Below are 27,932 nucleotides of genomic sequence, written 5' to 3' on the forward strand. Positions count from 1 at the left end.
ACCGGTACCGGCTGTAGGCGAGCAAAGACAGTGAGGTAGTACGGATTAGTACGCTCGCGCAGTTAGAGCTCGGCGTAGAGAAGCTAAAGACGTCCAGGCGTATAAATCTCTTTTCTTCCCCTCGCTTTCGAAGCCGCGCCGCATTCTTACGAGTCAGCCGGGACGAGTCGAGACGACTCCCATTTTAACATTCACGGCTTTCCGGCGCTTAAGTATCTTCCCGCGAGGTGCGATCGCACGATCGTCCCTTCCCACGTGAGAAAGCAGAGAGAAACTTTTGCCGAATTGAATAGAATCGTCGAGGAGTGTCGAGGTGGTACCGCGCGCGGTGGCTCTGAAAAATGGAGATTTGCAATCGGGAGGACCTACTGTACGATGTGCCATGCGGAAAAGCGTCGCGCGTCGTTGAGAACGGGGAGAAACTCCGGCGGGAGAAAGTTTCCACCCTGCGGGAACTTATAGATGCGCTGCACGAGGCCTTCGAGACGGATCATGTGAATATCGATCACGTTCAGGACCTGATGACGAGCTACAAGAGCGATCCCGCGGAGTGGAAGAAATTTGCCAAGTTCGATAGATACAGGTATCTGACATATTTATGTACTCGGTTTGACAGAATACGGTTTTATATATCTCTTATATCTTTCCTTCTTCTAAGATTAATTATCCTTCTTTTTTTATATTTCATATCTCATGCGTTCGATTATATCGATTATTATTATGATTCTTTTTTTTAATAGAAAATATTATAATAGTGCTTTGTATGTGTGGTTCCATTGAATATGTATAATTCACAATATATTTATTTAAAAAAGTATAATTAGAAAATCTGCATACGATAGTAGTAATAATATATTTGTACATAAATCGTGGAGAATATTATAAACAATAGGTCGAAAAAGAATAGATCGATTAATAATTTTAGCAATTAATTGGAAAAAATTAAAATGTCTTTTACATATAAACTTTACATAATGTCTGTTGCATTGTTTATCCAAAAATAAATATAATAAATGAAAAATTATATTAATCGAATAATAAGATAAATAATGAAAGAGAATGAAAGAATAAAAATGATAGCGATAATAAAATATAAATAAAAAAAATAATAGGGATAGGAAAAATAATAAGGGACGAAATTATATAATTACCAAAATCAATTAATCCAATACAATTGATTCCAATACAATTGATAAAACTTATACGCCTAATTGACAATTATCCACTGAATATTTGATGTAACTGCATGTTAATACCCGATGAGAATTGCGGCATGTATACGGAAATGTTTTCATTAGCTATCGGCTAATTACATATCGATAATTACGATACTATTGCAAACATAATCAGCGCATAACGGTAACGGTCAATTAGGGACATTCCGGAGAAATGCGGATGAAGTTATATACATTTGATGATAACTAAATGACGGAGACAAATATTTTCGCCGATCAACATTTGGGGTGTGCGAATAGAATGTATACAACGCAATGCGGAATTGTGAAATGAAATTAACATGACGAAGTTCAGAATGGGTTATCGACTGCTTGTTGTCCGTTCGTTCCCTCCTTTCTCCCTTCTCTCTCTCTCTCTCTCTCTCTCTCTCTCTCTCTCGCTCTCTCGCGCTCTCTCTCTCTCTCTAGTGCTTCTTCGTAAAATGTGAAAAGAAAAATTTAGTAACCTTGTTCGACACCACTTACGTTAGTGATCGTCAGAACGGAAAAATATGAAATATAGTGACGGAATTGTGCCATCGCTTGAATTTTTTCTCGATCTTCATCGATCTCATGACACCCGTAAATAATATATCTCGATACGCAACGGAATATATGTAATCTTAAAAAAAAAAGAAGACATCGTGTTTACAAAGAAACGCTGAGTTCGAATGATGTAAGAAAATAAATATCTTTGAAAATAGAAATTTCCAAGGCGAATGAGACACACTATGCATCAGATACAAAATAAAATTGTTTATAGCTTCATTAACTGAAACTAACAATCACGTTACCTCTATCTCGGTAGAAATATACGTAGATAAATTACGGATTAAATAGAAAATTTCTACGACGCCAACTTTATTTTTATTCAGGATACGTGTCACAGTTATGATAACTAGATTAGCTTATTTATTACGCGCGATTCAGACGTATCTTCGTCCGAGACAGAGATAGAGAGAACGTTCTAGAATTATTAGGTACCACCGACAATGTTATCTTGGCGAATATGTTGCAACTCGTATTTTCATATTCAGAGTGGAGATAACGATTTTACTTACAATTAGCGCAAAGATCGTTGCTAAGTGTGATTTTCACATTTTAAGCATAGACGTATCTCGAAACTCGAAAAGACTCGACAACTTTCAATTTATTATCAAGAATTTCTTAGTTTTTTCATTATATTGCGTATTATGTCGTTACTGTACTCGAAAATACAATGTATAACAACAGCCGGAGTAATTTGAGTCGCTAATTGTCGATGACATTGCACAGCTACACGCTCTCAAAGACTTGATTAGGCGAGCCGTAAATAGGAAACGAAAATGAGTTCTCGAGATAATGAGCGCCTTGGACGCAGGCGGAATTACCGTGTGCAGTAGCCGAGATCCACGTGACTTGGGAAAGTACGGAAACCATGGTGCCCGGTTTACCGGTTTTGTAAATACAAAGTAGAACGTAATGCCGCCGCGCGTGGCAGGCAAATTTCCTTCTGTACAGTTATCGTTCTTACGAAAGACAGTTAGAAAGATAAACACTTTTGGTGTCATTACTTCAGCGGGTTATCGTATTGTTCCGCGGGCCGATGATAGGCGGACGGATTATGGAAATCGTACGATATGTTAAAATATATCTATGAATTAATTACGAACATGCGACAATACGTACGAAAAGAGACGCATTATTGTAAAACGCATTCCGCGAATCGATGAGAGGCAAACGATTTATGAAAACGGATTATGAAAACCGTATGATATATCAAAATATATCTATGAATTAATTATGAATGTAATAATACACACGAAGAGAGACGTATTTTTAAAGGTAAAATCGAAAAATGTGACACGATTTTTTTTTTTTTTTTTTTTATATAAAATATAAAACTTTGTTTTCATTTTTGAGACCAAATGTAAAATGGATACAACAAAATTATTTTACTGCCCTTCGGGTTTTTTCCAATAATTTTGTTCATATACGTTGCGATGAAAAGTACTTGTATCAGCGGGCGTTTCAAATATTCGTCTAGTATACTATTATTCCAAATCAATACTCAGATATATTTAAATTGAAAAATTTTGAGATATTTTGATAGATATAAATAGAACATGAAATGGTGTTCTTTAAATAATGCGATATTGAGATAATGAAATGAATAGATACCTGTCGATCTCATTTTAGAAACTTTAAAAATTATATATATTTTCTTTAAAAGTCATCTCAATTTTGCTTGAAAATTTAAAAATATTATCTAGTATTTGGAATTAGAAACAGTGATATATAAATATTCAGAAACGATCGGCTAATGAATAGTTGTTGATTATATCGACGTTTCATACGTTTTCTCTTCTCCGTGTTTGCGTTCAGCTCAATCCAGAGAACATTGGTACATGTATGTACATCGCATGACACTCATAAAAAAAAAAAAAACAAAAAAATACGAACGAAATGCATGCCGTGCGAAATATCGAAACTTTCAAATCATATTCGCTCTGCTGCACCTCGCATTCGCTGGAATCACAAATCACCGATTCGCGCACTTTATATTAATGCCTCGTAAATAACTGGGACGAATCCATTGTTAAAGAAACATCGAAAATTAACAATTTATTAAACAATGTTGTGTTATACCAATGTGAAACGATTCAAATTTAAATAATTGCTCTCTTTCCGCAAAAATAAGTTTTTTTTTGTTTTCTTTTATTCGGAAGATTTTAATCGTATTGAAAACTAAAAAACATTTATGTAATCGTATTTTAAAAGAATTAAAAACACAATTTTCCTAAGTTTTTGCGCAATTTCCCTAAGTTGGTAGCGCTTTAGCTGAAATATTTCTCGAAAGACTACAAAATTAATATAAAGCAACTTTTCCTTCTATTTAATACACCGATTAATATGTCGACCGACTGCGAGTGATTTTGTTGAAATTTATCCAGTGATCGGCTAACCGGACTAGTTTTCGATTCCAAGGTGCAACTAATATTTAAAATCTATTTAAAAGCTGATGCAAGATTTAATAACTGTGTTAGTGTGCTGAATCTATTAGCTCTCAATTAACAAAATTAAATTTGTAATAATATTATTAATATAAATAATATAAATAATATTATTAAAATAAATTAATATCTTTAAACTTACTGTTAAATTTTGAAAAATTTTATATTTGGATATCTGGTAAACTCTGTATATGTAACAATTGTTTAAATACATGTGTGCGCATTTGCACATGTATTAAGATGTCAAGATTTTCGAAAGGTCAATGGACGAAAACGGGATTGAGAAAATCTCTTGATCACTTAGCATTCAGCAGACAATCCTCGAAGGAAAAACAGTTATATAATGTACGACATTTTGCGCACAGATATACAAGGAATCTGGTTGACGAAGGAAATGGCAGGTTCAATCTCATGGTGTTGTGCTGGGGGGAAGGTCACGGGTCGGCCATACACGATCATGCCAATGCGCACTGCGTGATGAAAATCCTCCAGGGGAATTTGTGCGAGGTATGGAAGTTACTGGATAATTATCGATTATTTTAGACGCATGTGCACATATATGTATCGCAAAATCGAGATATCAAAGTGCGTTGCTTCTTAGACGAGATACGCGTGGCCCGAGGGATCCGCGACGGAAGACGGTGTGGAAGAGCTCAGGGAACTTGAGAGGAACACACTTGATACGAACGAGATATGTTACATCAATGGTATGTCTTTTTTTAATTAAACTACGATAAATTTTTTATATATTCAATATATAAAAATATGAATGAGCAGCTTCCTGGAAATTTCGAGACATCTTGACTCATTTTGTGGATATCGAATTTCTTATCACGTTTGCAAACGCGCGAAATAATTGCGAATCTCTTACGAATTTATGATGAATAGAATTAATTGCGTGAATTGTATAATTCTGTATGTAATCTTCGATATTTTCTTCTGTTTTTCAAGATTCCTTGGGTTTGCATCGCGTTGAAAATCCAAGTGCGATGAATCCTGCGGTCTCTCTGCATTTGTACTCACCGCCGTTTGATAGCTGTTCGGTTTTCAACAAACAAACCGGACAAAAGTCTACGTGTAAGGTTACATTTTGGTCCAAATACGGGGAGAGAAGGAACCGGGTAAGAAATTGTTTGCATCTTTCAAAAGTTTTACCTCGCGCGATCCTCGATCTATCTCTATGGAAAACCGTATCACAGAATCTTGCTGCACCCCCCCCCTCCCAAAGTTGCATTTACGCTGGGAAAGTCATTACAAAGATAAAATTTAAATTCACGATTTAAATTTACGAAAGTCTCTCTCCTATAAATCTTCATCACTTAAAAGAAATTTTACATATTAATTTATGTCAAAATAATAGAACATTTCTGTTTAAATTTTTCGCCTAATTTTTATATAAATTTTGCAAGTTCAAATTGCGTCTAATTAATAAAATAATTTTAATAAAATTAATAAAATACATTTACATGAACGAACGGAAATTTAACAATTTAAGGCTTGGCTCACTGCAGTCAGAAATGAATGATGATGTCAGAAGCGAGAAATGACATGCGAAAAGTTTCTTGCATCATATAGCTTGATTTTTTTGTACTTTTCCCTTAAAAACATAATATTTCTATATTTTTATATTTCTATATTTTAAAACTTGTAAAAAATATCAGAAAGTAAGATATTTGTCCAATAGATCACGTAAAAATGTAAAATAATTCTTGAAATAATGATATACTGCTCAGCTATTAGAAACGACTAGATCTAGTGATCTGATGATTTCTAATAGCTAAGGGTACCATTACTTTCTGGTATTTTTTACAAATTTTAAGAATATGAAAATATTACATTTTTAAGAGAAAAGCGCAAAATAAAGCTATACGATGCAAGAAACTTTTTACATGTCATTTCTCCCCTCCTACAAACCATGTCACGCGGCGAGCTGAGCCTTGACAATTTAATTTACAGGAAATTCAAGACACCAGGACCCCAGAGGATAACTAGTCTAAGCAAAGACGCAGAAACTCCATTACCAGCGATATACCAATTAAGCGTTAATATTTTAATCAGATGCAGAAAACGATTTGGAACATTTTACATTGAATTTGGATGCTCAATTTACATAAATTAATCTTTAAGAATTGTACTATTGTCCAATTTTCATTGCGTAATCGTTGTTAAGTACTTAAATTTACTTGTAAGGATTTGTAGATATTTTTATATAAGAATAACCATAATGTTCATTATGTTTCTTTTATAAAAATAAGTTAAATTACATAATCAAATATAAATAAAAGACATATGAAAAAATATGTAAGAGCTCATCTGTCAGTCAAATATTTTTGAACACACATTCGGATTTCCTCTTTCAATAATAATGTTATAATGAGTCAAATTTTTATATTCATAAACCAGCATTAGCAACCAGCAAATAATATATAAAGTCGAGATTTGGCTCTAATACATTAAATACATATCATATCGCGCGAGCAATTTTCTTTAGAAATAACTTGGCCAAGTTGAAATCAATTTTTAACAAAGTGTTTTCCAAGATTGTTGATGCCAAGATTTTTTTCGGAAAGTTGCCAGATTATCCATATTGAATATCAATGACCCAGAGGAGATTGCATATCGGAATGAGATTAAATGATCGGAAAACGAGATTAGAATAGATATAATTATAACAATAGAATAATTGGGTATAATTGTAACAATAGAATAAATGAGGTGAGATCGATGAAAATTGACGGATGCGGCTCGCACGCGCGCATGACACGCGCCATGGCTTCCCGGACGCACGTGCAGCGCGTCAGGATATTGTACAAGACGATTTTGAGGTTACACCGGGGTCTACCGGCCGAGGTCCGGCCCCTGGGCGACGGTTATGTCCGCGACGAGTTCCGGAGACATAAGGGATGCGTGGAGAGCGAGGCGATCATCTTTCTCCACGAGTGGACTGTGAGTAGAGACCGTGCCGACTGCCGTGCGGACGCGAGTTTCGAGGTTATGTCAGATGAGAATTGGGACGGGAGGCGGTGCAAATTGCGATTCCTTTGTCCGTAGAATTACGCGATCACTCTTGCCGAGCAGCTCGGGCTGAGGGGTCCTCACACGGGAAAGCCGCTCGGTAGATACCTGAAGGAAGAGGACCTGGAGAAGTTGCGGGACGAGCAAGTGTGCCAGCTGTACGAGCTGATGATCGCGGCGATGGGGAAAGTGGACGGGGACGAGAAGAAGAGAACGTAGCCACGTGCTCGCACCGACCTAAATTAGAAACTTCCTAGTGTGAATTCGAGTGAATTTCTTCAAAATTGTATCGCTGAAATGCAAATAAATGATGACTCGCTCGGATCAACCGATCCTGCTGGAAGCCGTTGTTTCTGAATAATAATAATAATAATATCAAGCTTGATAAAGCGAGACAAACAGAAGTGTAATGTATGATAATGAATACAACACAAGGTAATAATTAGGGAATTGTGAACAAGGCCACAGCCAAAATGCTGGTTTGCTAATCAATAAGTAAAAGTGACCCAATACAATTTGTAATAATAGTATAATATATAATAGTTGCATACATGTAAATATAATAAAGAGATCGCGATCACATTTCGGAACAATGTCCAAGTTTTTTTCCTATTTGTTATATGAATATAAATAGGAACATAAATATTTCTCGTTATCATAGTAACGTGACGTAATCTGCATGACGAGACACTTCAATTCGACGGACAACTCGTTATCACCAATAGTAGATTTCCGTTTCGTCACAGTTTCTATCAGCGCTTCTATTTCGCGTGTGTGCGTGTGTGTGTGTGTGTGTGTATAGCTGAAATCGTACGAAAATGAAGGCTTGGCAGGATGCGGCGAGCTTGATATTAGCAGCACGTCATGGAACAAGCCGCGCAGTGCCGCCTGCAATCGTAAGTGCACAGAACATGAATGTGTATACACACTGTCTGCGTGGCAACATTCGAGCGACACTTTCTCTACCTCGCGAGATAACGACTGTGACATAGAGCGACAGATACACCGACCGAATACAGCAATAACAGAACTTTCCATTTATAATTTTATAAAGCGTGATTTGTATACATGCAGCTTGTTTTTTTTTATACCTGTCGAGAGGCGTTCTTCATAAAGTTAGATGAGGCCACAGGCAATCTATGATTTCAGCACAATTATAAGCTACTATGTCTGAAGCGTCATCAAAAATCAAATTTTATGCCGGGATTATATGTTTTCCCGGGTGGCACGGTGGACCCAGCTGATGCCAATCTGAAGTGGCAGGAGCACTTTGCTGCTTTTGGTCTGGATAATAACAAGCTCACGTCTCTAATATCAAAAGTCGCGTCACGACCACAGATTTTTCAATCGAGAGAGAATGAACTTCCCAAAGAAGTCTCACTACGTATCACAGCGATTCGTGAGACTTTTGAGGAATGTGGTATACTGTTGTGTAGACATAAAGACAGCAACACTCCTTCTAGCTGGGCCGAGTATGTATCAGGTGAGCAATCATAGAATCAAGGATCAATGTAATGTCATAACAATGTAATGTCTGGATATTTTCAGTCCCCAAAGATGAGCTGCTAATGTGGCAGAGCAAAGTTCATGACAATGCGACAGAATTCTTCAATTTCTGCCAGAAGTTTGAATGTTATCCAGACTTGTGGGCCCTGCACGAATGGAGGAATTGGATGACGCCTACAACTGCATATGAGAAACGCTTCAATACCGCCTTTTATCTAGCTTGTTTATCACACATGCCTTATGCCAAATATGAAGCTATAGAAATGGAGGATCTGAAAGTGAGATATTTGAATAGATAGCATATAGAGATGCATATTATAAAGACTAATCATTGGAAATGAATTTAGTGGGATACACCAGAAAATTTTTCCTCAATGGGTCAAATCACTTTTCCACCACCGCAACAGTATGAAATCGCTAAGTTAATCAAATTAAAAAATATAGATGATCTCCTGGATATTGCTGTGAAACATAATAAAGAAGGCGCGCAGTTATATTTACCGGTATGAACTATATTGTTCCATTGATATTAATTTACCAATGAGAAATAAATATTTATATGTCATTTTATCGAGGAATAAATATATTTATAGGTACGTATACATTTGAAGGATGGCTTTATGCATGTTATGCCTGGAGACACATTGTATCCGAAGGAAGTCAGTTTGTCGGAAAAACAGGTGATTGATAAATCGGATATCACTATAGAAGAATTTACGAAAACGAGTCCTGTAAAAAATAGAACACACTTTCTTGATGCAAAAATTAGAGTGATTTTCACTGATGTAAGCGGTGAAGACATGCATGTAGAATTTCCAATGCCTGGATATTCAAAGATCGCATACGGAAAAGAAGAACCTAAAAATAAACTCTAGTATAAATAATCGAAATATTCTCGTTTTTATTTGAGGTGATTTGTTCTAGTAAAATGGTTCTAATATGTAACGGAATACGAAGTTATTTCTCGAGATTATATAATAATATATTAGATGAATTATCTATGTCATATTTTTGTAGTACAATATTTATATTTGTACAATAAATTCTTAACAGTATAGACATGAATATGTTATATCGAAACTTTATTAAACGTGCATGAATCTATCGCCTAACAATTTTTTAAATGTATATATAAAAATGTTATGAGATGCATAGCATATTTTAAAAAGAACGCGGTTGAAAATTCATAAATAAAGCTTAAAAACTCTTCGTACCATTCTCGTGTATTTTTTATTAACGATGAATATTAATCGACTAATTCGAAAGAGATTGGACATACCACACGGGTGTCGGAGCCTGCGCAGAACGCGGCGTACGCGCCGCGCCGTTTGTCCTCGTAATCGTCGTACGGAAAAATCGTGTGAACGGGGTTTAAGGAGTCGCGCGCCGGCGGCGGCAGCGCCGCCCCGGGGCTGCGCGGCGAAAATCGGCACTGGCATCACCTCTCTCTTTTTCTCCCTCCCTCCCTCTCTCTCTCGCCCCCGACTCCGGCGAATCGATATTCCGCTCAAATATTGACTCCACGATTGTGTGTGCGGTGTGCCGTCGCGAGAGCGAGTGAGCGAGCAGGCGAGCGAGCGAGCGAGCGAGCGCGCGCGCGACAGAGTCCGTCCCGTGCAGTCAGGCGGCGATGCTCCTTTAAAAAGCGGAGTGTACTCCGAGTGCGCGCGCGAGTGAGACATACGCCGTCGAGAGAGAGTTGAGAGAGTGCGGAGAGAAGCGCGTATAAGAACGCGTAGTAAGGTGCCTCGTAAGCCACGCCGCGTGCGGACAGGCAACACGATCCCGTGACGACGACAACGTCGACGACGACGACGGCAACGACGAGGAGCGGAGGAAATATGCTGCCGCAGGGGACGACGGGCGCGCTGCTCTACGGCCTGCTGGCCCTGCTGTGCGTCGGGCTCACCCACGCGAGCATCGCCGCGGCCTTCGAGTCGACACCTTCGAGTTCTTTCGGCAACGATCATGGAGGTGATTCTTTTCTGATTCTCTCTTTCTCCGTTGGCGTTTTCCTGATCTCGCCGCCAGCACTGTCGCCGCTACCGCCATCGCCACCGTCGCCGCCGTGTCCTACATATGCGCTTACCTGATCGGCGAGCGTGTCGCCGATCGCGGATCGTACGTGCGTGTTTTCCCGAGTCTTGACGGCTCTCGTCCTCGTCACCGTCGAGGACGACGTCGGGTCGCGTCGCGTTACGTTGCGTCGCGACGCGGCACGGTGCGGTGCGGTGCAGTGCGGTGCGGTGCGGTGCGGTGCGGTGCGATACGGCGCGACACGGCGGTCCGCAGGTGTGCGACGGACGATAACAGCACCTGCGACCCGCCGAGGCTGTTATGGCGATCTCATTGACCGTGTTGCGTGCTCGTCTCTCGTATTATACAATACGAGTTGAACGTTGCACTGCGCCCACCCGGTCGATATGCCGCCTCTGCCACCGCCGCCGCCGCCGCCACCACCACCGCCATCGTCACCGCCGCCGTGCGAAACGGGCGAGGAAAGAAAGGCGGCTGTTAACCCTCCGCCGTCGAGCGATTTCTCTCTCATCTTTGTAACGCGAGGAAAACGTGCACGGGGGAGATAGGAAAAAATGCGGGGGAGTCCGTTGAGGGATTCTCAAGCGCACTCAAGCCGACCGATCTCACTCGACTGTTGATATCCCTCGACGGACCTTGCGGGTCTTTCGCGTGACGTAACAAAAAGGTGTCGGGACGTTAAAATCGGAGGAAAATTCCTACGCTTTTTTCCGATACCTGTCGTATTTCGACCAAAGTTGATTCGTCATGATGTTCTCTTTAATCTTTTTTTCTTTCGGTTGAAATAAGAAAAATTAACGCCGTGCACCGGTTAATTCCGGGGGGAAAACTGCAAGAAAAATCCAGGATTCTCTAACCGCGCGTCACACGTTAACACGCCCAAATTCGCAGACTGACAGGAATAACCGTGTTATGCAAAAGTTCCGGTTTATATGCGAAAACGCCGGTGAAATTTATTCACGCATTCGTAAGCGGCGCGACGATAAAATTGTCGAAATATACGTCTCGATGCGACACACGAGGTCGCCTGGCCATTGAGAGGCATAACGACGCGCCACGTCTGTCTTTTTTTTTTTTTTTTTTGTTCGCGTTAAATGCGCCTCGCATCGCACCTGACGGCGGTAGAGACTGCGGATTTTTTTTCCTCGCAGGCGCTTGGACCTAAATTTGATGTAAACAAAAATGTGATCGACGATAAAAGGTATAATAGACGAATCGATAACGATAGCTGGGCAGAGAATAATCGGAATCGATTGGTCTTTTTTTTTTATGTTAAAGCACACGCGATAACAAATACTGCACGCATACGTTTCTCTTGAACAATAATTTATATTCTTTATATTCTTACGTGTTTCATCAACGAATAAGATTTTACCTTATTTGTGTAGCGAAGTTGTCGATTGACTTGATGACTCTGAATTTCATGCCGCAACGATATATATTTCGGAAACCTTACGCAACTCCATTCTCCTAATTAAATGCACTTTTCGCGGGAATGGGGCTCGCACCCCTCCGGTGATTACTCGGGGCTCGATTACGATCGTTCACCGAATGACGGTATTAGTCATACTTGTCAGAATAACAAACTAGGTGTGAATCATGTTTAAAAGACAGAGAAAATGAGAGGGAGAGGGAGAGGGAGAGAGAGAGAGAGAGAGAGAGAGAGAGAGAGAGAGAGAGAGAGGGCCCAAGATAAAATTAGACTGATTTCGAGCAAAGACTGACGAGAGGTAAAGTGATGTGAATTTAATATTCTCGTCGCATCCGACTCGGGAGAGAAAAAGGGAGAGAGGGATCGTGTTACGGGCGTTAAAAATATTTAGGTGCATCCCGCGTGGCGGCGGATCGTTAATTATCTCCTAATCACTCGGCTCGCTAAGATTAGAAAGGGCCCCGGCTCCGGGTACGTGACAACTCGACTCACGCGATTCACAATATTTGAGAGGCTTTGAGAGGCGGCCGCTGATATCGTGGCCCACGTCGCGGGATTTGCATGTTACGATAATTGAATGCGTTCCAGGCGTCGTCGGTCCCCCCCCTTCTCTCTTCCGATGCTCCGATGCGATAATACGCCGCGTACGTCAAAGTATATTTCGCATTCGAACAGTTAATTAATGAGCGCGAGCCAGTAATTATCGGCCGCTAAAATTAGATGTCCCGCCGATTGAGCCGAATATTCTAACGAGAGAGGTGATCGAGCTTTAGGCATTGCCGCGAGAAACGTGACGTTAATTAAACGATATCATCCACAGGCACAAGTCATTTTTCATTCAATTTTCATTCGCTATGATAATCCCCATTCGCGTTATCGTATAATAGATCTGGCAATTTAAACGAGAAAAATATTATGTAATTTTTGCGATTGATGAATATCAAGAGAGTTTTCATAATTGATTTTTTTTTTTTTTCGTTCGCAATTGGATAACAATCGATTTTATCGCTAGATACCGTGTATGATTATGCAAATATTCTATGTTATTCTTGACATATAAATCTCTCTCCTGTATATTGATAGTATAAACTCGTGATATATAATTATCTGCTATAATTAGTGGAATGTAATATAATTGTAGGAACGACATATAGATGATTTTATTCCGTAGGCGTGTTTTTATAAAGGAAAATGTCAACTTTGACGCGTCCGACGTCGCTTAATGATAATTACAAGATAATCGAAAAGCATATTATGCATACGTTTAATAATTGACTTTCGTTCCGCGATCGAAAGACACTGCTTATAAATAATTACTCAGCTTAAAATGTACATGTAAAATTGTTATAATTTCGAAAATATGAAAATCTGATGTTAAATGATTCGCCAGTTTAGCATAACGAATTTTATTAAATGAAATTTTCACACTGAAATTTTCGGTATAATTATCGTAATGTGTGTTTTTGGCATATTTTTAACAAGGTGCGTCATATCTCACGCGTACAATATTTTATAAATAAATTTCTTGATAAATTCGGAGTTGACTTGCCCTCGGAAAATATAGAATAATAAAGTGTCACATTTCACCATCAAACATCTCAGCAACGAAGTTCCATTTTTCTTTGTTAAGGTAAAGATAACTTTGATTACATCGAACGATCAACCATCGACAATGATAAAAACAATTATTGATCGAGTTTGAAATTTCCTGCTTTATTTTGAGCGATTCACTCACTTTCAAAACTGTCGCCTCTTTTTTAAATTTTCGTCCGAGGAAAAATCCGTCCTGAAATGGTTGCAGAATCTGTCCGTCAAATGTAATCTGGTGATTCTGGATCATACTAGTGTCGAGAAGCTTACGTGAGGATATTAGTTGTTGACTACCGGCTCAAAACGCCAGTGTTAGCAATTAACGGCATAATTATGAACCACCGTTGCGGACGTAAATGAGAACGAACACTCCTCTTTGCTACAGTTGCTACAGTTGTTCAACGCTTTTCTCATTATCCGTATGTTGAAGAAGTTGACAACGAGTTAACGAGCTGCTGCCTCTTTTGTTTTACTTAACCCATTTCCACCAAATTTCCAATTCTTCTCTTGCGCTAAAACCCGCGTGAACCAGCACCGAATATTTTCCGGATGCTTAATTAAAAAGTTCTCTTGTTATATAATGTAATGAGAGGGGAGAAGATGGTGGAGAAGAAGATGAGTTTTACCGGCCTTTTGGAAACATACGTTAACTGAATTTTTTTTCAACACCTGACACCGGATTAATGCATTAATTTTTAACGCCTCGTTAAAAAATTGGCAGGGAATTTAAAATCTGCAGCGCCGGAGCGCGCGAATTTACATAACGGCATAAACACGAGAGAGCGTCTCTATCAATAAAACGTTCGACAGGATCATCGTAGAGTGATAGCGGTGCATATTGAGCGTTTTATTACCCTGGACGTGATACGCTTATGCCATTACGTAAATTCTCCAACTGGCCTTAATGCCGATATCTCGGCAATCCCCGCGTTTAACGAGGGAGACCGTAGATTCACTCCGGATGCCGTCCGTCTCGAGAGATAAAGTTGGCGAAATCGGGCTATCCGTTTTCTCGGAAAAAAGAAGAAGAACTCGGTCTGAAAAACGAACCGAAAGTTCCCGACGAGTAACGCGAGCAGCTACGGTTGCTGGTGACTCCGTTAGAAATAGCGAAACCGGAAACCGGAGGAGGCGATCCCTTTTTCGCCTCCGCGACGAGGCGACGGACGTCGTCGACGGTCACTGATCAATTGCATACACGTGTTTTCGCAGCTCCACGACTGGACTTGGAGAGCCTCGAGAGTGGATACCACGGCCTGGTCAAGGAGAACGAAACTCTGGTCGAGGTCACGCCGCAGATCCGCGCCTTGGGAACGAAAGTTTGCTCCTTCCGCATCGCGAACAAGCACCACGGCGAGGCGCCGTTCGAGATCGTTCTGAAGGAGAAGGGGATGGCCGAGCTGCGGGCGTTCCGGGTCCTGAATTGCGAGAAGCGCCGTAATTACAAGTTCGACATTGCCGCGGTCGGCTGCAACGGAGCGCAATCCGAAAAGTACGTTTCTTTCCGCATCTGCATTTTAGCAGCGACGGGATCGATTCACGCATTTCTCCCCTTGCACGAGCGTTCGCGTGAATTTTCATCCCCCCCGAGTTGTAACTACGATGGCGCAAGATACGCGCGTTCATTCGAGGAAACTCTCTCTCGAGATAAAGTAAACTTGACGAAAGTGGAGCGGAATGGACGATACGGAAGAACTATACCTAAGTTTATAATTGTGAGAGTCAGCCAGCTTCAACACGCGACTGCTTTAGCTCAGAGGAAAAAAAAGAAGTTTCCTATCGTATGATGCTCTCTCGGCGTTCAGATAAGAGCTAAGTAGAAACGTATACTTCCCCTGTTCACACACCTCGTCGGACTTTTCTTCATACATTGCAGTTATCTTTTTTTTTTTTTTTTACTGCGCACTGCGAGATAACTAGAAGTAAACTTCCGTTGAGAAACATTTAGATAACAAAGACTATGAGATAGTGTGCATTCCATATTAGATGTTATTAAAATATAGCATAACTCTGTTCCTCTGAAATGTCACGTTACGTTTACGAGAATATTTAACACATCTCTTATCAATTAACTTGAAAATATTAATGTAAATGTGGCATAACGGAAGATGTAATGCTTGCACGAAATCCCTCTTTTTCGCTACGTTCGTTATGTATTTATCAGGCAGAGAAAGGAATAGAAATATGACACGTTTATTATAGTCGGAGATTAAATCATCCATTCCATTTCCTAATGTTTTCGTCCGTTATATTCGTAATTTAAACGTTGCGTCCAATAATAATGCGAGCATAAATTATACGCGTCGTTTGACGTTATTGTCGCAGATTATATCATTACGCGGCTCCGGTGTCTAAAAAGATAGAGGCGCGCTTATAATACCATATCGTCGAAAATGCATCGTCTTACCCTGCATTTATTCGTGAGTTCGTGATAAGTCATCATCCGTGAATATGGGTCATCGGATTGCGCGTCGCGCCAAGCACGATGCCAATTTTTCCGGCTTACGTTTGCACGTCGCGCACAACGTCATAGTCCAGTCGTGTATCGGCTAAATGAGGAAATAACTCCCGGCCTGACTGCACAAATTTTCTCATTACGAGGTTGCGCGATTTCACGCCCAGTCCGCCTGAAACGATAACTGCTGACTATTCCCTTGCGTCCGTTCGCGTTTGCTCTCGATCTTTCACCTCGATAAATGTAACACGTCCCTCGGAATGAAACTTTTACGCTGGCGATTGCGACAGCTCGTAAAACGTATTGTAGACCGGGGAGAAAGACAGGAATTATGTCACACCGGAGTAGAGATACGTGACATAGACTTTGACTTTTGTTAGAAAAAACGGAAAAATTCATCGCTTATAATTACGTATATAATTTATATTACCACACGAGTATACGAAAATTGTAAATGTAAATTTGTAAAATTGGATTGTTAATTTCGCGGTGGTGGATACAATGCGGTAATAATTAGATGACAAATATAGTAAATTTTGTGGCATTTGGATAAAATTAAGGTAAACGGGGAAAGCAATCGCGAAGGTAATTTACTGTGAAAAGCCAGCACGACGCTCGCTCTGTTTCCGAGATTCCGTCTCGGAATCTCTCTCACCTCGCCAAATCGCCGCCAACGAATGGCAGATCAATAGTGAAACATTTCGTATATACGTGCACAACATACGACGCTTTTATAGATAAAAGATTTCGCGATGAATTTTTCATATAAAGCGGGGGAAATGACGTTACTGCGAAATTTCACTTCGGCGATGGTCAAACAAATTACCGGATATCGATCGATTGGTATCGCGTGCCTCGACCACCGCGATAGTGCACGTCGTAATTTCTAATTAGGATATCGACACACATACACGCGTCCGAAATGCTATTATGACATTAATATGGAAGAGTCAAGCGAGGCCGGGGTATCGAGGCGGGGGATTGTCTGATTATTTATTATTATTATTATTATTATTATTATTATTACACACGTCCACGCTTGGCGGATTTTCGACGCATTGATTTTGCGTGTCTAAAATTTCAAACGTAAATAGATTCCGAGTGCGTAACTCGAACGGGTCGCCGCTGTTCGAAAACGCATGTTTTCGGTAACGAAACAATTCCGAGTCGAAATTCAATCCTTTTCTCTCGCACATACAGTCTCTGCGGTATCGCATTATTGACTTTTCCGTTGTGTGCCACGTATTAAATTTCCGATATATTGCTCCGAGCGGACACTGTCACGTAAATGTTTTACATTAAGTATATCGACAGTATTTGCTTGACTGTAATTCTTTTAAATCCTTTCCCAATGGGCACACGGGGTAAAATGCATGCCTCTGTTATGACAACATGGAAATATTAAAATGTATATATCGACCGCGCGCTGCTTTGCGATGTATGAATTTTTACTAATTTGAAAAACCGTTGCGATTAAATTTATTATAAAGGTAAGCGTATCTATGGCAGCATGAAATAGCTAATTATCTCAATGGAAAAGTTATTAAAGTAACCTTTATGACTGGGGAAATAAGCTCTTTTAAATTCACCGTAGAGATCATAATGCAAATTCTCGGTTATAATCCGTCCTGGGAACAGTCGAAATAATCTTTTTCATGGTTGAAAGTAAACTTTTACATTCCGCGTTACGGTGCCCAACGTGCCTGTCATCGTGAAAATTTCAATTTTTTTGAATTCGTCCTCGAAGCTCATAAAAAGATTGCGCGGATTTTCAACGGGATATAGGCGGCAGAATATTAATATATACGTAAATTGCGCGTGTACGGAGAGAAGTGCGTAGGAATTCGAAGGATCTATCTAGACTTCTCATCACGTGGCGCGCATATCCACACGTTTTTGCGACGTGTCGTTATCTCCTCGCGGGAAAAGTAAAGAGACCTTGAGATGCACGTGCACACTTTAATTTCATTTCAGCGCCACGGTTCATATTACTGTGGTTGACGTCAACGAGTACGCGCCGCAGTTCCTCCAACCGGCCTATGTCAGCACCGTGGACGAAGGTCGCCTGTACGAGGAAGTGGTCCGCGTCGAGGCGTCCGACCGGGACTGCACCCCCAAGTTCGGTGACGTCTGCAAGTACGAGATCCTCACTGCCGATCAGCCGTTCATCATCGATAACGAGGGTGCCATCCGCAATACCGAGCCCTTGGACTACGAACGTTCGCACAACTACATACTCAGCGTGGTCGCCTACGACTGCGGCATGAAACAGTCGGCGCCGGCGATGGTGACGGTCAAGGTGAACCGCGTGTGCGCTCCCGGATGGCGAGGCATCCCTGAGAGGGTAGATTACGCCGCCGGCGTCGGCTCGCAACCCCTGTTGCCCTCGGCGCGACTTGACCTCTGCGACGCACCCTGCATCCTGCGGAATGTGCGTGCCACTCTGACTTTGGCCACCGATCACATTGGCAAGGGTTGCGATCGCGACACCTACGGGGTGCGCAGCCAGCGGAAACTGTGCGGCGCCTCGCGCGACAGCGTGGACCTACTGCCCACACCTGGACCCACGACCTCCTGGACGGCCACCCTTTCCAGAGACGAGGGTAGAGAAGCTGATGAGATCTTCGAGTTTGACGGCGTGGACTCGGCCGCGATCGTACCGAACGACGTTCTGGAGCACAGCCTGGCGCAAAAGTTCACCATCGGCGTCTGGGTCAAGCACCGGCCACGCCCGCGACAGGATCCCCACGTCAAGGAACATATCCTATGCGCTGCCGACGATCACAGTGAGTTTTCATATAATTAACGTTGAAATACTCCGTTTTGGCGGTATCATAATGTTCTTAAAGTTAAAGACGATTTAGCTTGAGTTACTTCGTTTATTTTATCGGGTAGTTTTGTTTAATCGGTTGTTTTCGTTTAATATTTTGTTTCTGTTGTTTTTATCGATAAGCATTTTTTACTTATTAGTAAGGATAACGGAAAGTTGTTTATTATAAAGAAAATAATTGTACAAAGTACGTCCATGATATTTTTCACTAGTGCTTCCGAAATATCACTAAATCATAAAGATTAATTATTATCGCGTTATCTCCGCATGTTTATCACGATTGGCTTTACAGCGAGAAAACACAGAAACGGGCTCCAAACTTTATAATTCCTATCTCCCTTTATATCTGAGAGAGAGAGAGACAATAATCATTTTCAGGCGGTTGATAAGCTTACCGGTCGTTCCGATGTCGAGCGATGCTCGTCGATGTAGCCGCTGTTAGCAGAATACATTACACGCTGCCAGCAGTGCGCGCGCTCAAGCGTTAAAATATACACGTTCACTCAGCGGAAACGCCAGGGTATTATCGTGAAGTTTCGAACAAAGCGGCTTAATCCTTGCGCGGAATGAATTTTGGCAAGAAATCAGGTCGAGCGCGCTTATATAGGTCGTCGCTCGCTCGTGCGCTCGCTCGCCCTCGCGAAGAGAGTTCAACTCAAATATCCTACCTATCTACCCGGTCTGAAATACAAATCTTTCTAAATACCGACCGGTCTCCATGGGCGACGTGTAATCCTCGGTTATAAACGTTCTCTCTCTCTCTCTCTCTCTCTCTCTCTCTCTCTCTCTCTCTCTCTCTCTCTCTCTCTCTCTCTCTCTCTCTCTCTCTCTCTCTCTCTCTCTCTCTCACACACACACACACACACACACACACACACACACACACACACACACACACACACACACACACTCTCCTTCATCCTTTTTCTCCAGCTCTACCCTTTCACATTAAATCTCTCCTTTCCCCTTAATGCCGTCGCGCGTCTCTACACTTTATTACGCGCGACGGCGTCACGAAAGGTGCAACTAACGCCGCGCCGCGTTTCAATTACAGAGATGAATAGGCACCATTACGCGCTGTTCATAAGGAACTGCAGATTGATTTTGCTGCTGCGACGCGACTTCTCCGAGGGCGATCCTAACATCTTCCGTGCCGCCGAGTGGCGTTGGAAGCTCGGCCAGGTATGTGACGATAAGTGGCATCATTACGCGATCCAGGTGGATTTCCCGCGCGTCAATCTGTACGTGGATGGCGAGGAGTGGCGCGCTGACGAGAAGAATCCCGAAGTCATCGACGATTGGCCTTTACACCCGGCCAAGGGCGTCAACACCACCCTCGTGGTCGGAGCGTGCTGGCAGGGCTCTGAAAATAAGACCAAACATCATTTCCGCGGCTATCTCGCCGGTCTGTCCGTCCTAGTCGGCCGAAACGAAAAACCGGAAGTCCTCTCGTGTCTGCGCCGCTGCCAGGAAGGCATTCACGTGCCACCTATGGACTTGTTGCAACCGGGTACTCAGCTGCTGACCAATTCCGATATGACTGAGGTACGCATCGATGGCGACAATCGCACAAATGTGGAAACCCTGCTGCGTCGTATCGGCTACTCCAACACTCGACGTTTCCCGACGCCCGGCCGCCGTAACTTCCGTCTCGACACAACGATCGTCTGCGAGGGTAGCGAGAACACGCCCCTACCGGTACCAACCGTGCAGTCTTACGTCACCGTCCTACCGCCTCCTCGACCGGGCATCACCGTCAACGGCACCGGCTACGTGGCCCGCGAATATGCAGATTTCCGGCTGGGAGTGCGTGTATTCCCCGATGCGCGTGTCACCGCTGGGTCGGCCGCCCGATTAGACGCTTGCGCTGTCAGCGTTTATCCGAGCCTCAATCCTGATCATGAGAGTCTGGGATTACCCGGTGATGCTCTGCTCGCGTTCCACGATATCTCCGCTCGTGTCGATCGGGATGGCGTTGTTCTCTCGGGCGCAGATTCACCCTACAATTATCAACAGCTCATCCGTCTTATAATGTACACGAATCGCAAGCCGGCTTACTACCTAGATCGCGTTTTCAAACTTACTTGCTCCGAGTTGAGCGGCCGCTTCGCCAGCAATGAGTACGTGCAAACGTTAGCTGTGATTCATCCTAAAGAGAAGACAACTGTCCTGCCGCATACGACGCCCGGAGAACCGCCTATTGCCAGAATTGTCGAGCCGGCACCGGGTCACGCGCAACTCTCGCCGCATCACGCCGATCTAACGGAAGAATACGCCACAGCCGCGCTTCGTGAAGGCAGCAGAACTATCGGCAGCACTGGCGGCAGTCATGCAGTGACCATCGTCGCCGCCGCTTGCATCGGCTTCCTGCTGCTGATGGCGGTGGTAGGTGCTGCGCGAGTCCGCGGAGCGGCTAAACGACGACGATCCGCCGGTGACGAGCTCGCGGCCGAGACGGAGATGGCCTGGGATGACTCGGCTCTCGCCATTACTGTAAATCCGATGGAAAGGTTGACGGAACACGACCAGCATCATCAGAGCCAGCGGGACGAGGACGCGGACGATTCTGGCAGCTCCGACTCCGAGGATGGCTCGTTCCGGGATGACGACCTCGACAGCTCTGACTGCGAGAACGATTGCGATCTCAGCAACGGCCGGCACCGCCGTCACAATTCGCCGCACGATCTGGAGTGGGATCATCGTGACGTTTAAATCATCCTACTATCTTTACACTGAGCATTCACACATCCCCCTTTTTTCGCGTGACACTGGAGAGGAGTACTGGCCGCGTGCCGCTTTCCGCGCAAAATTGCTCCGTCGTATACCGTTTCTCCTCGCCGCGCGCGCGCGCGCGCGTGCGATGCTTGTTGAGCATGTCTCGGAAGTATTTCGCAATGAAAATTCTTCGTACAACTATCGGCGGCTTTGCGAATTTAGTCTCCGCGGGAGTAAAGAGGATTTCGGATTATCGTGTACGAATATCGTCAAACGCGACTTGCGTCCGAAAGATCGACTTCTCGAAGTTTTCTCCTTGCGCATCAGATATCACGGGCCCGTCGTTAAGATATTGGAAGATATTTATTACGCTTTCGAATCTTCAGAATATAGAATAATAAGATTTAACGTTCTTAAGCCGCTTCATACACTGCTCGATCTCTAAACGATTATTATCCCTCTTTACTGCGAGAGCGTTATCGTATTATCCGTCCCCTCCGCTCTCCTCTCCCCCTCTCGTAGATAACGTTGGCATAATCAATGAGGTAACGACATAAAACGGCATTCAGTTAGTACTCGTCTTGAGCGCCAGAGAAAACCTGTAAGAGTGCGGGACGCTTTATCGAATAGTTAAAACCTCTTTCTACCTACGAACACACGTGGCTGATGTTTGGTAGAATCGGAGATACACGCAAGAGATACTTAAACTCTCGTCGGAAATTATTCCCGACGGGAATATTTACGGCAGTTATTAATTTATATTCTTGATTCATCATTGGTAGTAATAGGACAAGGGGACTCTTTTTTTTTTTTTATACTCCTAACTATCTTTCCTTCTTTTTACTCTATATACGGTTATCACTATTTTATTATTACTAATCGCCGCGACTATATCCAGCTACTTTATCGAAAGTTGTTTTTATTATTATTATTTTTATCATTATTGTAGGCAGGACGGCCCGGTAGCGTAGTTGTAAATGCGTAACGAGTGCTGAGCCGACTCTATATTCTTCCTCGTCTTCGACTAAACTTTCTTATCTAAGGTCTATTTGATCTCATGAATGTAATTCTCTCGCAATAATTGTGTCTTTCGTATTTTGATCAAAAGCGCTCGCGGTACGAGCTGAGGTAAATTAATAAACCGGCGGCGAAACGCGCGTGGTAGATACGAAGATAAGCTGAAAGCTGCTACTCACTTCGGTGTAGCACGTGAAATCGGGCCTGAGCCTGGGCCATACGATGCTTGCCCAAGTCATTACGCCTTCGATCGTTTTCTTTCCTTTTTTTTTTCTCTCTCTCTCTCTCTCTGTTTTGCACGATGTTCCTTCCTGATTGATCTGCAGAAGATGAGAAACGGGAAACGATAGTAAGGACATTGCATCTTATGATAGTGCTTCAACATTTAAAGTAATCGATACAGCATCATACCCGTATGTGATGCGTAAACGTGTGCACATACAGAAGCGATACACGCTTCGCCGGCCGTTGGTCCGCGAACGCTTGGAGAAACGTGAAATATTCGACGAGGGGAGCGATCTATAAGCGAGCAGCGTGCTTCACGCGTTATGTAATTTTCTCTGGTATACATATTCATTTTTAATTAATTGAAATTATTTGACACGTGAAGGCTCGGCTTCCAAAGGTGGATCGTTCACCTCCTCGTCCGAGGTCGTCTTTGGTTCTCCTATAAGCGTTTAACGAATTTAACGGCAGTTAACCGTACGCGATTTATGTGCGCGCGAGCACACGCACACGTGCTCTACATATACATATATACGGCGTCCATTCATTATTCTGCGGCGAGAGAGTCTCGTCTCGAGTAGCAGACGATTATTCTAAAGTAATGCGCAGCGGCTGGAGCAGCCATCGAGCGTGCTTCTCCCGTTTATCTCCCCGGCTCAAGACGTGTCGTATCGTGCAATCGTTCTTTTCACAGAGAGGAAACTGAATGCTTTTACGTGCCTTTTAAGCAAGTTAGTACGTTGAATTCGTATTGTGTAATTTAATAGCGAATATCACATATTCTTTTTTCTTCGTTCTCTCTTTATTGATATTGCATTGTCATTGACGAGTTCTGAACAGGTTCTTTTATATTGTTATTGGGAATTTTTCGCGATACGCAGTCTCGAGTACGAGTGATAAATTCGCATCCCGAATGCGGGATTTTAGTTTCGTTATCGCCATCCGAAACTGCGCTGCAGCGGAAAGTTCCGTATTTTAGACATTTTAACATTTACATAACTGTTAGAAGTTAAGAATCGCGTTTGTCGGATGACGTCGCGACGCTTTCCCCAGGCGTCGCCTTCCGGGCGACGCGTCGTCATCCGGCGAACTGTCACGGGCCCGGACGCACAATACCTGTCGATGGTCCCGTGCCGGGAAACGCGTCACACACGTGCAATGATCCCGTCGTCGGGTACATTAGCTGTTTCTCCCTCTCTCGTCGAAATGATGACACGACGACTGCGCATCCCCCCCCCGTGCATTATCGCCGTAAAATAATGAACGAACGCTCGGGTGTATGTTCGGGTTCGTGTGCGTGTGCGTCTCTGTGTCTGCGTAAATCTAGAGTTATACCGAATCGTTCGAATCGTTCGTTCGCGGAGGCACCACAACAGAGTACCGAAGAAACTCGCGTATATATCTATATTCGTATAGGGAACTATAATGAACAATTTATTTTTCCAACGAGCATATCATATCATTTTTATAAGGGATTCGCCGGAAACGTTTTTTGGGAAGCTTCGCGTCGACGGGCGGTCCGCGATCGCGAATCATCGCGACCTCGAGCTGTCTAGGGATTTCTTTCTCGTTGTTCCGACTCTCGGAGGATGAGTTTCTTTTCTCTTTTTTTTTTTATCCCATCTCCATTTCCGAGGAGAGTCACCCAGAGGCGCACCCCCCCCCCCTCTCTTACGCATTTCTCCGACTCGCGCGAAAGCAGATACTTCGATCGAGAATTCGGATTGCTCTGAACGAGAAAGCTGAGATTGACGATTATTATTGGAATGAAAAAAAAAGAGAGAAACAGACAGAGACATGCATTCGTTTATCTGTTCCTTGATAACACCAGATCATACACACACACACACACACACACATATATATATATATATATATATATATATATATATAATATATATATACTTATATACGTAAAATACCGGTGTGTACGCTTGCTTTTGTACTATCTTTTCTTTCCTAGTGTTTTTCTCGTAACGCGATTTTATTACATTGCCACGCGAATCTTATCTCATAACTTTGTAACGTAATATCGTATTTTATAAACATCGTATAACAATACGGTGAGGAGATAATCAATAAAATCAAGCCGAGGCATTCGCGCGACGGCCTCCAACATGAGGAGAGGTCCTCGCAGGACTCGTCAAGTCAAGAAAAGGATCTGGCCTTCATGAGTGTGTCTAAATTAGCTTACGTAAATGTGTACACACGCGTCTATATGCTTATGCTCCTCGAGGATAAGCGCACGATGACTTATACAAGATAGTTTACGAGACATATTTGGGATTCCTCCTGTTTTCGTTTCATCTGTCGTACACGCGACACATCGTAAATAAACGACACGTGCGCTCTCCTATCGGGTGTACATCACGCGACATCGATATAATGAAGTCAAAAGAGCGCGTGAAAATCGGAGCGAAAGGTATAACTCGCAGCAAGTAACTTTGCCCGACGATCGCATGGGGCACCCCCTTATTTACACGAAAGTTCCTCGTTGGTCTCTCAACATTGCCTCTCCCTCTATTCTCATCATATTGAAAGATTCGTCACTCGGAGAGTTTCGCTTCCCTCAATATATTCCAGAAAAAAAATAAGATATTTACGGGCGTAATAAAAAGAAATATCTTTGATCTTGATATATATATATATATATCAAGATTTTATATATATAATAAGTTTGAAATTGACAGCAACATGTGGCTTGAGTTAAAAACTTGAGCTGCCTTTGTGCACGTGACTTAATGTTATATACGAGACAAATGTATATGTATAGCGATGAAATATTCCGAAATAATTCGAACGCAGTGGAAATAAGGGGCGCTTTTTAATCCGTGCGCTTGCGAACAATTCTTTCGCTGTTCCGAGCGAGATACCAAAGGTATCTCTCAACCGAGAAATCAGAAAAAGAAAAAAAAATGAAACGAGAAGCGATTCGCAACACGTGAACCTAATTGGGTGCGCGCGAAAGATGTACTTAATTACTTAATTGAACGGGAAATGAAGGAACTACGCAGAGAACAAAACCAACTAGATGATACTAATATATAATATATACATAAAAAAAAATATATCTAAGCTGTTTGCAAATGAAGACGGTGTAAAGGGGTAAAGAGGGAAGAGTAAAGGAAAACGAGGGAAGAATTTGTAATGTACCATTGTATTTTGTAGGCAGTTAGAGCGTGTACGTATACATATGCACAGGTACCCCTCCCCACCCCCCCCCCTCCGTGTATGTATGTATGTATGTATGTATGTTTACGTATATAAATATACATACTCCTCCCTACTTTCGTCTCACTTAAAACACTTAAAACACGTACGCGTACATGCCGTTTCCCTGAAACGGTCAGAGAAATATTTTGGATCTTGGAAAAGGAAAGGAAGGGAGCGAGAGAGAGCTCGGAAAAATCGGAGGCTGTAACGTCAAGTCTTATCTTCCGAATTTCCGAGAGCAGGACTTCCTCTCGTCTATCACGACGAGGCGAGGGGCATTTTCTCTCCTCAGCGCATATTACACGCCCGCCGCCACCGACGCGTATCGACTTTTACACACACACACACACACACACACACACACACACACACACGCAGGCACGCATACATATACACGTATCCCGATACGACGACAGTGAAAACCGTGCATGTATAAACACGCGATCACGCGCGCGTGTAAATCGAGAAATTATAACGCTTCGCGGAGCGAACGCTCGTGCCATTCGTCTAATTCTCCACTTTCAGCTTCTCGTTTCAAAATGTTAAATGAGAAATCTAAAAGGAATAAAAGGTATTAGTCTTACGTCATTCAGACCGCAGGACTTCGGCAATGCGGCAGAATTCTCCCTGCGATAGAGGCGCGAATAAAATTTAATCGAATCCTTCGTTGCGCGATTGCAAGGGTGCTCCGATTATAATTGATGTGCCGATAGGAATTTCAAGGAAAACGAAATCCAAAATTGAAAGCACGAAGTTCATTCATGATATGATTGCCGTGTAAATTTCTGCGAGCGATTCATCTTTTCGTTATTCCTCCCGGAGATATTTGAAGTGCTGAAAAGTACATCCAGGCAGTAAAAAGGTATGTTCAGCGTATGTAATGAGTTACATATTTCCTATGAAATATCGATCGATCACTCCAGATCTCGTTATTATTTCTCGTTATGTGCAACATTCTCTAAGGGGGGAAAAAAAAAAAAGAGATGAAAAGAAAAGAACGTGAAGAAGTAGCGCATATAGTAACGATAACGATCGGATGTTAACAATAAAAAAATAAATCGCACGACGACGGTGTAATGAGTGAAATAATCAACTACTGATTAGCTAGGCCGTAATGCGGAATATCATTGCGTGCCGACTAAATTCCCTCCCATCGCAGATTGATTGTGTGTTAACTAATAAGATTAAGTAACGGTATAGTATATACAGTTAAGGAATTTAATTATTATGGATAAATAAATAATTAAAAGGGAAAAAAAAAAATACTATATCTGTACGCTAAGCACACACGTTTTGAGCCGTAACGTGCCGTATGGCTAAGGCAATGTTTATGACTTTTAAACGAGTCTTTAATTTTAACGTGACACACTGAGTTACTCGGCGCGTCTGCACCGCGACGCACAGAAACGTCAAATTATCTTGTTAACTCTGCAAACTGAAAGATCGTTCAAGACAAAAAAATGAGAAGTATATTAGCAATAGTATATTAACTATACACACACGTACACGACACAAGATCACGCGCGGCCGCATATACACGCTGCACAGGCTAGGAAAAATGAAATATTATCTATAAACGACATTATAAATAACATTAAGACGTCAACTGTATTTGTTTAATAAAGATGTACATTCGACACGTGTGAACTGACCATTGCGTAGCCGGCACGTCCACGTTAATTGACAACAA

At 42.3% G+C, this 27,932-nt stretch overlaps 4 protein-coding genes across 5 annotated transcripts; all 4 read left to right on the top strand.

Moving 5' to 3' along the window:
• The first annotated feature begins 10 nt into the window (after positions 1–10).
• LOC105434257 (cysteine dioxygenase type 1) lies at positions 11–6,507 on the top strand. The gene is made up of 5 exons (XM_089076225.1): positions 11–583; positions 4,573–4,714; positions 4,809–4,914; positions 5,159–5,328; positions 6,164–6,507. The coding sequence occupies exons 1-5, from the start codon at positions 342–344 to the stop codon at positions 6,197–6,199; spliced, it is 696 nt and encodes a 231-aa protein (XP_088932351.1). The 5' UTR covers positions 11–341; the 3' UTR covers positions 6,200–6,507.
• A 330-nt stretch (positions 6,508–6,837) lies between these two features.
• Positions 6,838–7,815, top strand: Sdhaf3 (Succinate dehydrogenase assembly factor 3). The gene is made up of 2 exons (XM_011649892.3): positions 6,838–7,153; positions 7,259–7,815. The coding sequence occupies exons 1-2, from the start codon at positions 6,932–6,934 to the stop codon at positions 7,439–7,441; spliced, it is 405 nt and encodes a 134-aa protein (XP_011648194.1). The 5' UTR covers positions 6,838–6,931; the 3' UTR covers positions 7,442–7,815.
• Positions 7,516–9,793, top strand: LOC105434230 (acyl-coenzyme A diphosphatase NUDT19). Of its 2 annotated transcripts, none has more exons than XM_011649890.3 (5): positions 7,516–7,657; positions 8,372–8,705; positions 8,771–9,006; positions 9,076–9,231; positions 9,322–9,793. In XM_011649890.3, the coding sequence occupies exons 2-5, from the start codon at positions 8,420–8,422 to the stop codon at positions 9,601–9,603; spliced, it is 960 nt and encodes a 319-aa protein (XP_011648192.2). In that variant the 5' UTR covers positions 7,516–7,657; positions 8,372–8,419; the 3' UTR covers positions 9,604–9,793. The 2 variants fall into 2 exon arrangements, with proteins under 2 accessions (XP_011648192.2, XP_011648191.2); XM_011649889.2 differs by lacking the exon at positions 7,516–7,657 and adding an exon at positions 7,968–8,118.
• Positions 9,794–10,256: 463 nt separating this feature from the next.
• Cals (calsyntenin 1) lies at positions 10,257–27,879 on the top strand. Its single transcript, XM_089076216.1, has 4 exons — positions 10,257–10,702; positions 15,000–15,279; positions 18,217–19,028; positions 20,127–27,879. Exons 1-4 carry the CDS (start codon positions 10,570–10,572, stop codon positions 21,782–21,784), a joined length of 2,883 nt encoding a protein of 960 aa, XP_088932342.1. The 5' UTR covers positions 10,257–10,569; the 3' UTR covers positions 21,785–27,879.
• The last annotated feature ends 53 nt before the right edge of the window (positions 27,880–27,932 follow it).

This window comes from Pogonomyrmex barbatus, unplaced genomic scaffold (assembly GCF_055798465.1).
Source record: "Pogonomyrmex barbatus isolate J1 unplaced genomic scaffold, ASM5579846v1 scaffold2, whole genome shotgun sequence".
NCBI lineage: Eukaryota > Metazoa > Arthropoda > Insecta > Hymenoptera > Formicidae > Pogonomyrmex > Pogonomyrmex barbatus.

Coding starts and splice junctions, on each gene's coding strand:
- LOC105434257 (XM_089076225.1), top strand. CDS start 342: ATGGAGATTTGCAATCGGGAGGACCTACTGTACGATGTGCCATGCGGA. Junction 4,915..5,158: donor CGAGATATGTTACATCAATG/GTATGTCTTTTT, acceptor CTGTTTTTCAAG/ATTCCTTGGGTTTGCATCGC. Junction 5,329..6,163: donor ACGGGGAGAGAAGGAACCGG/GTAAGAAATTGT, acceptor TTTAATTTACAG/GAAATTCAAGACACCAGGAC.
- Sdhaf3 (XM_011649892.3), top strand. CDS start 6,932: ATGAAAATTGACGGATGCGGCTCGCACGCGCGCATGACACGCGCCATG. Junction 7,154..7,258: donor TCTTTCTCCACGAGTGGACT/GTGAGTAGAGAC, acceptor CTTTGTCCGTAG/AATTACGCGATCACTCTTGC.
- LOC105434230 (XM_011649889.2), top strand. CDS start 8,041: ATGAAGGCTTGGCAGGATGCGGCGAGCTTGATATTAGCAGCACGTCAT. Junction 8,119..8,371: donor GCGCAGTGCCGCCTGCAATC/GTAAGTGCACAG, acceptor CTATGATTTCAG/CACAATTATAAGCTACTATG. Junction 9,007..9,075: donor TAGAAATGGAGGATCTGAAA/GTGAGATATTTG, acceptor AAATGAATTTAG/TGGGATACACCAGAAAATTT.
- Cals (XM_089076216.1), top strand. CDS start 10,570: ATGCTGCCGCAGGGGACGACGGGCGCGCTGCTCTACGGCCTGCTGGCC. Junction 15,280..18,216: donor AACGGAGCGCAATCCGAAAA/GTACGTTTCTTT, acceptor ATTTCATTTCAG/CGCCACGGTTCATATTACTG. Junction 19,029..20,126: donor ATGCGCTGCCGACGATCACA/GTGAGTTTTCAT, acceptor TTTCAATTACAG/AGATGAATAGGCACCATTAC.